The 12,407-nt window shown below is 38.2% G+C and overlaps 1 protein-coding gene and 2 long non-coding RNA genes across 3 annotated transcripts; 1 reads left to right on the top strand and 2 right to left on the bottom strand.

The window, feature by feature from the left end:
* Window positions 1–1,488: 1,488 nt before the first annotated feature.
* Window positions 1,489–2,628, bottom strand: LOC108993907 (rhamnogalacturonan I rhamnosyltransferase 1-like). Its single transcript, XM_035690714.1, has 4 exons — window positions 2,555–2,628; window positions 2,349–2,466; window positions 2,084–2,241; window positions 1,489–1,723 (listed from the first exon to the last, which is right to left on the bottom strand). The coding sequence occupies exons 1-4, from the start codon at window positions 2,626–2,628 to the stop codon at window positions 1,489–1,491; spliced, it is 585 nt and encodes a 194-aa protein (XP_035546607.1).
* Window positions 2,629–5,536: 2,908 nt separating this feature from the next.
* On the bottom strand, window positions 5,537–6,113 carry LOC108993921. Its single transcript, XR_001996592.2, has 3 exons — window positions 6,070–6,113; window positions 5,871–5,889; window positions 5,537–5,594 (listed from the first exon to the last, which is right to left on the bottom strand). It is a non-coding gene; the product is annotated as an uncharacterized LOC108993921 (long non-coding RNA).
* Window positions 6,114–7,281: 1,168 nt separating this feature from the next.
* On the top strand, window positions 7,282–9,662 carry LOC118348715. The gene is made up of 3 exons (XR_004801692.1): window positions 7,282–7,823; window positions 8,641–8,704; window positions 9,577–9,662. It is a non-coding gene; the product is annotated as an uncharacterized LOC118348715 (long non-coding RNA).
* The last annotated feature ends 2,745 nt before the right edge of the window (window positions 9,663–12,407 follow it).

The raw sequence follows: 12,407 nt of genomic DNA, 5'->3' as shown, positions 1-12,407 counted from the left end.
ATCCTGAAGTAAAATTTGTGCACGAACAGAGTCATAAGAATCATCTAAACCAATAAGAAATTGCATCACCTTATGAGTGTGGGTATAATCCAGCAATGTTTTGACCGCACCACAAGTGCAAGTGGGCATGGGCTCATAAATTTCAAGCTCATCCCAAAAGGTCTTGAGTTTGTTGTGGTATTGGCTGATGGAATCAGAGTCTTGCATGGAGGAGGAAATAGATTTAGCGAGTTGAAAGATCCGAGGGGCATTTTGTATGGAGAAATGCTCTTTAAGATCATTCCAAACACTTTCTGCTGTATCAGCATGCGCAATGCTCGATCTAAGGTTTGAGCTAACTGAATGTTGTATCCATGCGATAATCATGTCATTGCAGCGCTCCCATGGCACATAGAGAGGATCATAAGTGTTTGGTGGCTTGGTGATGGTTCCATCGATGAATCCAAGCTTGTTTTTGATGTTGAGAGCTCGACGCATTGTTCTCTCCCATGTGACATAGCTTTCGGTGGTCAGCAGATCAAGGACCAAGGAAGAAGAGGCACCTTCGCCTGGTTGAATAAAGAATGGGCTAGCAGGATTTTGGGGGTTATTTTGAGCTCGGGAGGTCATGTTGGCGTCAGAATCTTTAGTCATTGCAACTGACTCGTACACATATTAAGAATGATGCAGGAGCAAGAGGAAGGTGCAGAAGCAAGGAAGAAGATGATGCAACTGACTCGTACACATGCAGACAGAATGCAAATATTAGAATGCATAGGCGCACAACAGAGACACACTGAGTGGTTGAAGGAAATGGTTCCGTATTTCGATCTGTCATATACAGTGTCTATTTATAGTTACATAAAATTAGTAAATGAAATATTAACTAAACAATGTGTATTTACAGCTCATCAAATAAATTTAATTTCTTCATGACTCATCAATTTGGTGGTCTTGTATGTGTTTGACAATATTCTTCTTGTAACTTCAATAGATGCTCCAAGTCTCTACTGTTCCCTTCTCTCCAGATAAAAGTAAACACAAGCCAGCTCATCAAGAAGAGAACCACACTTAATCATTCAGCATTCATTGATGATATGTCCCTCCTTGACCATTCTCATGTTACAATAATACACTTCTTTTTCGTGTCCCACTCAATAAAGAAGAAAAGTTCCATGTTTTTTTTCCCAATAAACTAGTATGAAAATGGTGCATATTATAAGAACAAACATGCACCACATCAATTAAACTCCAAAAGGGTAATTGCAGGGTAGCTTCTATACATGTGAATTGGAAAGTAGAAAAACATGATGATGCCATCCTGCTGCTTCCATAGATCTCTCGGGCTTTCTTGAAAGTTTAACACATCCCTATAATCTTCTCTACATAACAAGTTCCTTCTCTTATCATTTTAACCCTGTGAAGAGACCTATCGATGCCCAAACAGCTAGCACTGTAGGAGAACACTGATGAATGTGTCAATCTCCCAACATAATGGTCACGTACTACTCAATGATTCGTCGATGGTAGCAAACACTCTTCTGGGTTGGCATAGAAATAATCCTCTTCTTTGGGTCTGTCTGGGATCACCACCCTTTTACTTGGCCTACCCATGCGATTCGCATGAGTTTTCTTCACTGCTGATGAGAACTCATCCCAAGTAAGTGATCCAATATTGTAATGGTCTATCAAGTTTACCAGCTGTTTTCTGTCCAACAAAATTGTCTTGTTGAACCCAAGAAATCTGAAAAAGACAACAGACGTCTCAGTTAAGATAAAATGTTTTGGTACAATTAAAATGGATTAAGAAAAAGACCATAAGCATGGAGAGGCCACGTCAAAAGCCTCCCCTTGATCTGCTTAACAATTATCTTGATACTAGCCATGAAAAATCAATAACTTCTGGTAAAATAAAAGACCCAGCATTGGCAGTCTTTTAAGTAAAAAGAGCACCTTGCTTTAATGGTCATGCACAAAATACAGTTGGAAAAAATAGAAAATTGTGATCTCACTTATGGTGTTTCAATTCCAACTCATTTATCCTTAAGAAAATCAAACCACTAAAATGGTTAAAGCAATTACATCATACTTTTCAGAACAGAACCTGCGGTGGCCTTCAACAACTTTGGCCATGTTTCCATCATATGTAGGAACAAAAATATCACTCTCCAGTGAAACTAGATAATCCAATACAGCCATCTGGGATGAGTGATTTTGGAAAAACCTAAGGTCAGTCGATTCCAACAGTGTCTCTTTTCTGACCTGTATTAAAAAACCAGAGGGGCTCAGTAAAGAGGAGAAAAACAATAACCAAGTATCGAAAGTTAAGGATTTTGCTTCAGCATTATCTACTCACCAGTTGCAATAACCATATATTTCAGCGCCCTCAGAGTAAGAGCAGTTTCCTCAAGTGTAAAGGGGCATAAACCATCTTTCCATTTCAATTCAAAGTTAATTATTTTCTCTTTCCACCAGGGATAAGCATACCTCATGTGAAAATATGCACCATAAAATTAATTTTGGGAGTTCAGAATGCCTGGTGCAGTAGCTTGTTAAGCAAATACACATGGCTCACCTCATTCTTGTCAACTCCTTCACCTCCTCGCTATTCCAACCTTGAGTACAACCAGAAAATGCCAACATGTCCATTTCATATAATAGAATCAGGTCAGTTTATAGATTTAATTTTATAAAAAAAAATTGTGACTATAAAACTTCTCTTATTATTATTATTATTATTAGGAATTAGGAAGAAAGGTTTCTTGACAGGGTCAGTTGCATTGCGCCATCAACGTACGACACGCCACAACTAAAAAGCCCTCTTATAACAGGCCGCACTACAAGGAATTCAGTCTCTTCCAGCGCTATAAATTTACTGCTAAAAGCTCAAAAAATGCTGCAAAAAGTTATTTGCAGCGAATTTATAGTCATTGCGCGTTGGTTGCCAGGTATCCATATCTTTTTCCCAGCGATTATTGTAAATTGCTGGAAATAAATTTTTGTTTGGCGAAATCAAATCGCTGCAAATAGTGAATACAATCCCCAAAAAAAATCCCTCCGGTTGCTTATATAATCGATGGAAAACATTATTTCTGCGATAATATTTCACTGAAAAATTCATAAATTCGCCGCAAAAGTTTGTTAAACCAGCTTAAGGGACACACACGAGGCTTTTTGCGGTGATATATTTAGTCGAAAAAAAATTATTTCCATCAAATTTATGCTTGGGAAATAATTATTGCCAACGATTTTGTAACGCTGGAAATAGTGTCACAGTATTAAAAATATATTTCCGGCGATTTATAATCGCCGTAAATGGCCCTTACAAAATTAAAAAAAAAATGCATTAGACAGGATACATGAACCATTCATATTGTAGCCTTCAAATGCCCAACATTAAGAAATCTGCCTCCAAAAGCAGGCCACATAGGTATTTAATGGGTCCTTATGCATGCATTTGCACTATAAGATATGCTATTCTTTTTTTAGAGTGTCAAAAGAATTTTACCTTACAGATCTATAAGGTAAAATGAATTGTATGGTAAAATTCTGTTGTGCATTTTTTTTATGTTCTGAAAACCCTTTTCCAGCGAGTAAAATTCGCTAAAAATATTTTTTTGTAAATAAGCATCAAATAATTTTTTCATAAATATTGCTTAATTATGGCGACACAATATCTTTGCAAATACTCAATTCCAACGACAATAACTCGCTGGGAATATATTCTTCCGATGATAAATTAAAATTGTCGCAGATACACGATGTTAATAGTTTTTGCGACGATGAGAAAGCACCGGAAGAAACTTCTGTCAGTGATTTACTTAGCCCGTTGAAATAGATTGTTTCATTTGCGGCATTTTTTTTATTTTTGCGACGCCCGAAATTCGCCACAAATATGTTTTCACAACAATCGATTTGATGGGCAAATAGAATGGACGTTTGCGGTGTTTGAGTTGATATTTGCAGCGGATAAAATCACCGTGAAAGAATATTTGCAATGAATTTAAGGGTTATTTGCGGTGATTTTTTGCGCTGGAAAAGGCCCTATTATTATTATTATTATAAGGAATTAGGAAGAAAGGTTTCTTGAGAGGGTTGGTCGCACTGCTCCATCGACGTATGACACTCCACAACTAAAAAGCCCTCTTATAACATGCCACAAGGAATTCAGTCATTTCCAGCGCTATAAATTCGCTGCTAAAAGCTCAAAAAATGCTGCAAAAAGTTATTTGTAGCGAATTTATATCACCGCACGTTGGTTGCTAAAAACCGGTTGCCATATCTTTTTACCAGCGATTTACAATAATCGTTGGAAATAGACCTATGTTCGACGAAATCAAATTGCCGCAAATAGTGAATAAAATCGCCACAAAAAGCCCTCCGGTTGCTTATATAATCGATGGAAAACTTTATTTCCAACGATTATTTTTTACTAAAAAATTCATAAATTTGCCGCAAAAGTCTGCTAAACCATGCTTAAGGGACACACACGAGGCTTTTTGTGGTGATATATTTAGTCAAAAAAAATTATTTCTATCAAATTTATGCTTGGGAAATAATTATTGCCAGCGATTTTGTTTCGCCGGAAATAGTGTCACGGTATTAAAAATATATTTCCGGTGATTTTTGGCCCTTACAAAATTAAAAAAAAAAATTGCATTAGAACCATTCATATTGTAGCCTTCAAATGCCCAACATTAACAAATCTGCCTCCAAAAGTAGGCCACATAGGTATTTAATGGATCCATATGCATGCATTTGTACTATAAGATACTCTTCTACAAATTTTTTTTTTTTAAAAAAACTTTGTACTTGAACAAAATAGATGCTGTAAAATGGTGTTGTACACGAGTAATAAATGCCCCTCTTGTTAATGTGCAACATACTGATTATCAATGGAAAACAACCAAAATTGAAATACACCATTTGGGAGCAAGTAAATATGACTGTACATACCATATTTTCCAACCAGATACTTGATTATGTCATCTGATTCATACATCGCAACTCCTGTGTTTGGATCCACCTGCAACAGAGAAAGATATTTGCAACTTAGCTTCCACTTTAGTCACCTTGGTTTTCTTTATTAATCATACAAATCTCTAACCAGTCCACTTTGTATTCCTTAATTTTTCCTTGTTAAAAACATTAGCATGAGCTCCTGGCTAAAGAAATTCTCAAACCAGTTTCCAATGCACTTGTGACTGCATCAGCGTTCAGAAATCATATTCTCAAGATCTGATGACTAAGCATGTCAAAAAGAAGCTATGGAAAACCAGAGACTGATTATGTTGAAATGAAAAGTTACTTTTAACTTATTTTGTGGTTCACATTTCTCAATCATGTTCCAATGGACTTTTCAAGACATCAACAACTTAGGATTTCTCTTGCTTATAATTTAACTTGTGTACTCTTTTTCCTTTTCCTTTCTTGCTTTTTGATAAGTAACATACGTGTACTCTTTTCCTTCTTAGAAGTGAGGATGAGAGGAATAAAATAAGAACCCAATACCAAATAATAACGATAACAATAATTCTAACCATGTAAGGGAACTGTCTTTTCGGCCAAGGATAAAATAGGACATCAAGATCCAACACTGCAACGATTTCCCTAACCTGTACAAACCTGAATTGTAGTCCAAAGCATAAAAGAGTCATAGTGAAGTAATTTCAGACAAAATAAACCAATCGAGATATTTCTATTGGATCACGTACGTGAAAAAAAACTTATATGATGCTCCTAAGGCCCAATGTTTCTAGGGATGTTAAACAACAGGTTGGGGTCATGTCTAACCACATTCTCGAGAAGCTGAGGATTTGGTTTTATTCATCCCCAGCAACCTCAAAAGTCTTCCGTCTTTAAGGCTAAGTCTCCTAGGGGATTGATGTTACCTTCCGACAAAATGGACAGCTTTAGGTGATCCAATATATAGAAAGAGGAAAGAAATATGCCGTTAGTCTTTATCCATCACAAAGGCAATAGAAAGTCATAGTTGGTGAATGAAAGGAAAGAAGATAAAAGGCCTATAAAGGAAAGTCAGCTTCAAGGTAGTTCATTGCCTACTAAATCCAGCAGACAAGAAAATGATACCTTTCAAATTCATATATCTCAATAGGCTTCTCTGGTAGAGGACCCAAGGTAGTTCAATCTCATTCATTTCCCAATAGACTTTCTCAAGACTATATGTTCCAATATCAGATTTTTGTTATTAACAACCAGAAAAGACATTGTGAAATTGTATCATGTGGCTATAGTGCATATTCTCTAGTGCAGAAAGCTGTATAGAAGGAAGGTTTGCTTCAATGGAAATCTTGCAATACAGGATCTTAATTTGCTCTGATACCATGACTAATATAAGATTTGGGAGAAAATTAACTAAGAAAAACAGCTATCATTAGAATACTTAATTAACTAAAATTGCAGCACTGATTGAATTCAATTTTCGATATTTAACAAGCTAAATTAATTTGCACAACTTAATACGTAAGATGGGGGTTGAAGAAAACCAGATATGGAATTTCACAAAGGATGAGAAGTTTACAGTTCAAAGTGCAACATTTTTTTTATCACAAATGAGAGAAACAGAAATGGTAGGGTGAGACTTCTAGCCCCACAGTAAATGATGAGTTGTTCTGGAAGAAAACAAATGAGATATGGGTACCACCAATAATCAAAAGTCGAATTATTGATAAATAGTACTGATCCAAGAACTCCTACTCCAGTTTCATATTACAAGTGCTCCCTATGAATTTATCATCATGAAAATTACAAATCTCACTCAGATATACCAGATTTGGATCTTTATAGCAGAGGACTGGGTATTAGATCAATAGGTAAGATAGCTAAGTGATAATCCATTCAAACCATATGCATCACAGAACTACCACAAACAGGAATGAGGCAACTAAAACCATGCATTGTTGTCGATAATGCACCTGAAAACATCTAAGCATAACCTTCTTTCTGTGATATAAGATGCACTTGAATGCCAGGGGAGAATATATGAGGGAAGTTTAGTGCCACTTCTGGGTCTCCTCTGATTGATGTCAAGAACAGCAAGATTGTAAAACCCGGCTCTTTGCTTCACTCACGTACGTGCTTAACGCCTCTAAGTTTCCGTCACACTTTTAACACCATCTTTCTTTTTTTTCTTCATGCACGTTTCCTGCACTTTGTTTTAAGAAGTCTGTTTTCCATTTATAGCCTATATATATAGTAAGTATTCTCAACCCTAGTTCTTGTGCCGCAGTCCTCATTTCACGCCTCAGCACACTAGAACCGTGGCCATTGCATCAGTTCCCTACCCTCAAGGCATCAAACCGCAAGCCTCGTTCAGCTGTCCAACCACCCGCACAGCCAGGCCAGTGCATTATTCTCCGCCGAACGCAGTCCTCGCACACGGAACGGCAACCACACAAGTCCACCACTCAAGCCAGGCGCCACCACCCTCTCCGTGTAAACACCATCTCGGTTGCACCTCCGAAAACAGTATACCACCCCAGCCCGAAAATCCCCTGTTTTTAGCCACCCGAAACAGAGGTTCTAACACCAACCCGTTGTACTGCACCATTCAAGCCAAGCCGTCGCCTCTCGCTCGGGAAGAAGGCACTGGACGCCCACAGACCACCTCGGTCGTAACCACCTTCCACGGTGAGCATCCCTTTCGGTCTGCACACTTCTTTCTCTCCGCCTCTTGCTCGCTCACCTTACTCTCTCTTTTTCTCTCGTGCTCAGCCCAGCTCGACGGCCTCCCCACTGTGTTCCTGCTTTTTAGTCGCACCGCCACTGTCCCGCCAGCCAGCCATCGCGCCGTACTCCTCCACACTCGCCTCGGTCTCCTGGGAGTAAGTCCCTGCCATCGCATGTCCGGGTGTTGTGATCCTCTAGCTTTGGTTCTTATGATATATATATATATATATATTATTAATCTAATAGTTGAATATTATTACTGGTTTACCCTTAGTGCATGTTTCCGATTCATATTTTTTCGAATGAGGGATCTATTTGAGTTGTGTCATCTGGGTTTTGTTTTAAGTCTCATAGAATATTGTATTTTGTTATAGATGATATTTTAATAATATTGTTTCGTTTTATTTTATTTTATTTTCTGTTCTCTTATAGTGCGCCTCCAAAGTTAGTGTTGGGGTGTTAGCTTAATTAAGTTATGTTAAGTATTTCGGATTTGAAATCATGAGTATAATACGTGGATTGTAAAGGGTGTTTTATTTAGGCGCAGATGCATGAATTTATTTCGTTAAATGGATATATATTTTGGGGCTTATATTTTATTGGAATGGTTAATAAGTAGACTGATAAGTAACACTTAAAAAGAATATTTTAACGTATCCTTTTTAAAAGAATATCTTTGAATTATTATTATTATTTAAATAAATTATGAATTACTAGGGATAATGAATTTATTATAGTTATGTTACTTTGTATTGTAGACTATAGTAAGATCTCTTTCTTAAATAAGTTAGAATTAAATGTTTAGTCGAAGTCGGATGTTGATGAGTTTAGAAAGTGATGCTGGTATGTTGAGAATAAAGAGAATTTTGAGTTTGAGGAATTAAAAATGGACTATTTTAGAAGTGGTAGGCTTGAATATCAAAATACGAGATTTATTGGAGACTTATGGAAATTTACGTGATTATCTTGTAGGTGACGAATAAATTTTCTTAGTTCGGCATTTCTGAGGAAATTTTCGAAAAGCTAAGAAGTCCAGGTAAGCGGGGTTCCTATGCTGGATTTGCATAAAAAGAAATGAACTGAGGTTGGTTTGTAAAAATTTGCATGTTGTTTTAAAAAGAAAACAAAGTGAAAAACAACCTCAGTATATGTTTTGCATTCCCTCATGAGATGCGTATGAAAGAGAAAAGAAATGTTTGACATGAAATGTGTAGACATGAGCAATATTTGACATGTTTCTGAAATATACAAAAGAGCGAATATGATATCAATGAAGTTTTTATGCATGTGATATGAAATGATATGGATCTGTTTTTGATCAAATAGAAATGATATGAATATGCTTTGCACGTGTTTTGATATGATATGGATATGATAAAACTTTGGCATACTTATCTGTTCTGAATATGGTTCTGATATGATGATACTGTTCACGTGATATGGTTGGTACCACCATGATATGATATGAGTGCACCCACTTTGGAAACAAAGTGGTCTTTTTACGTGTTCTTTCCTGTGTGCACACTCGGGGCTCCGAGATTGAAAAAGGGGAAGTTCACTACATGATACTGCCTGGTTTGGCCACCGGGGATAGCACAACCCTACCACGGGGGTTAAACATGGTATATGATATGATATGATAAGATGAATATGTTCAGTTATGTTATGCCAAAGTGTTTTTGAATATGAAATGGATTCTCAAATATGAATTGTTGACTTGGGTATGAAATGTTTGAAAAGTCGCTCTGATCTTCTGATAACATGTTTTCTGAGATCTGCATACAAAAATAAAATGTTTTGTTTTTGCATATTGAATTTTCTGAAAATACTCATGTTTACATGCTAGTATATGTCCTCTGCTTACTGAGTTGTTGATAACTCACCCCCCTTATCTTCATACATTTTCAGATGATATTGACTTTCCAGCTGGGGGTCAGGAATAGAATTGAAGCGGGCTAGATATGGAGGGAAGGATTGGGTACTTAGAGTACCATTGTTAGTAGATGGATTTAACTTGAGTATTTGAAGTACTTTACGTTGTTTGGACCTATTGAGACCTAAAGATGTATTGTTATATTTTTGAGGTTATTGGGAGATTGTGGACCCCTTTTGGTTTATGTTTTGTAATGATAACTTATGGAACGTTATTATGGTCATTTGAAAAAAAAAAATATATATATATATATATATATATGAATTGTGTGCTAATCATGTAGTCTTTGGAGTTTTTAGTGCTTGGAGAGACAGGTTTGTTAGTGACATGAGTTAACTCTCCGGACCCTCGGGTTCGGGGCGTTACAGTTGGTATCAGAGCCAGGTTTGAGGTTCTGCAGACTATAGAGTGTAAGATCATGGAGTATAGATAGGCTTTAAGAAATCATTTTCAGATTGGAGGTGATATTGGAGTGGGCTATGAGGAAGAATATCATAGATATTCGAGGTCTTAAATTTTACAAACTTTAGGAATGACTTTGATGTGTAGGATTTTGTAGGTCTATGAGTGGAATTCATGTTGGTTGTGGTTTGGTTTGATTTTGGAGACTTTTATTAAATAGATTTGATGGCATTAAAGTTTTAGACTTTGGAGTTTAATCATTACTACTGTTGCGCGTACTTCTTTTCTCTTTATTACAGGATGCCACCTCGTCGTCGCGAACGAAGTATGTCGGACTTGAACGTGAACGAGAACGAAAGGGGAGCAAACCCGAGTGCTTCTGAAGTACTACGAGCAGCAGCTCATCAGTTAATAGATGATCTCGCGCAAAATCCCGTAGGTCGCCAACGCAACTCTAATGAAGGAGGTGGTAGCATAGAACAGTTCAATCGGATGCACCCCCTTCATTTGATGGCAAAGGCGAACCCACCTTAGCTGAAGATTGGGTGCAAGATATTGAAGAGATATTGCGGGTGTTAACCTGCACAGATGAACAAAAGGTGGCGTATGCAACTTTCAAACTGACCGGTGAGGCAAAAAGATGGTGGATCTCAGAAAGAACTATCCGAGAAGCAGGGAGAACATAAATAGTCAATTGGCCACATTTTAAGCAGATTTTTCTTGAGCGATTTTTCCCAAGCTCGGCTCGAGAGGACAAGGCAATGGAATTTGCCACTCTGGTGCAGGGATCCATGACGGTGCACCAATATGCAGCTAGATTCATTGAATTATCCCGTTTTGCTGCATATCTGATTCCTGACGAAGAAAAGAAAGTGCGAAAATTCGAACAAGGGCTAAATGAAAAACTTTATGAACGAGTAGTGGGCTTCTAGATTCGAAATTTCTCAGAATTGGTAGATAAGGCCACAGTTTTTGAGCGAAGCCTTCAAAGGAGCGCTGCATTGCACGATCAGAAGAAGAGGACTATTTCTTCGGGGCCTCATTCTGGTATGGACCAAGGAGCGTGGAAAAAGAGAAATGAAGGTAGTAGCTCGGGAAAAAGGATGGTTCAGGGCACCCAACAAGCATATCAATGTAGAACTTGCAACCGAGTACATACTGGAGTATGCAGGAAGGAAGCGGGACTATGCTACCGTTGTGGCAGATCGGGCCATTATCTCAGGGACTGTCCTCTACAATTGGATAACAGCAGGCCCCCACCACCACCTAGGATAGAAGGGACAGCGCGAGGCAACATGCAGCGTACTACCGCACCTGCAAGGGTTTTTGCTCTGACACCTGGAGAGGCTGAGGATAGGAATGATGTGATCACGGGTATGACTTCTTTGTTATGTTTTTAAGATATTGATTTGTGGATTAAGGTTAAGACTTAAAAAAATTTTAGTTTATGAATGACGTTGATTATGACCACAGGTACTCTTTCTTTGTTTTCTAATAATGCCACTGTACTATTTGATTCGGGAGCGACACATTCGTTTGTTTCTACGACCTATGCTCGATTTTGCACCTTAGAAACTGAAGAGTTAAAGTCCAAGTTAGTGGTTGCGACCCCAACGGGAAATTCGGTAGTTTGTGACAACTTTCTACCAGGGTGTCCTTTATTGATTGAGGGAAGATTGATGCCAGCAGATTTGATAGTGTTTAACATGTTTGGGTTTGATGTAATTTTGGGTATGGATTGGCTAGCTTGCTACCACGCCAGTATAGACTGTTTTAAAAAGGAAGTGATATTTAGGCCCCCAACAGACAGTGAATTTCGATTCTCGGGTTCAAAAGTGAGGACGCATCCACCCATCATATCTGCCGTTCAAGTTGGGAAATTGTTACGAGATGGTTGTCAAGGATTCTTAACCTGCGTGGTAGAAGTACCAAAAGAGGAGTTGAAGTTAGAGCAGATACCTGTGGTGAGAGAATATCCAGAGGTTTTCCCAGAAGATTTACCTGGACTCCCGCCCGAGCGGGAGGTGGAGTTTACTATCGAACTAGCTCCAGGCACGGCACCCATTTCAAGAGCACCCTATCGAATGGCACCGTCGGAGTTAGTGGAACTCAAGGAACAATTGCAAGACCTGTTGGATAAGGGTTTTATCAGGCCCAGTGTATCACCTTGGGGAGCTCCAGTCCTCTTTGTGAAGAAGAAGGATGGATCGATGAGGATGTGTATTGACTACAGGGAACTTAATCGTGTGACCATAAAGAATAAGTACCCGCTACCCCGTATAGATGATTTGTTTGATCAGCTCCAGGGCGCTCAGGTATTTTCAAAGATTGATCTTCGATCGGGTTACCATCAATTGAAGATCAGAGCAGAGGACGTAGCTAAGACGGCGTTTAGGACTCGTTA

This window comes from Juglans regia, chromosome 6 (assembly GCF_001411555.2).
Source record: "Juglans regia cultivar Chandler chromosome 6, Walnut 2.0, whole genome shotgun sequence".
Taxonomy (NCBI): domain Eukaryota; kingdom Viridiplantae; phylum Streptophyta; class Magnoliopsida; order Fagales; family Juglandaceae; genus Juglans; species Juglans regia.
The sequence above is the reverse complement of the archived record's forward strand: the minus strand, read 5'-3'. Positions and strand labels throughout refer to the sequence as shown.

Bases quoted from the DNA above. Each gene is read 5' to 3' on its own strand.
- LOC108993907 (XM_035690714.1), bottom strand. From the start codon at position 2,628: ATGGACATGTTGGCATTTTCTGGTTGTACTCAAGGTTGGAATAGCGAG. The intron at 2,467-2,554 runs GTGAGCCATGTG...TTTTCACATGAG, and splicing joins AAGGAGTTGACAAGAATGAG to GTATGCTTATCCCTGGTGGA. The intron at 2,242-2,348 runs GTTATTGCAACT...TTTTTAATACAG, and splicing joins TGAGGGCGCTGAAATATATG to GTCAGAAAAGAGACACTGTT.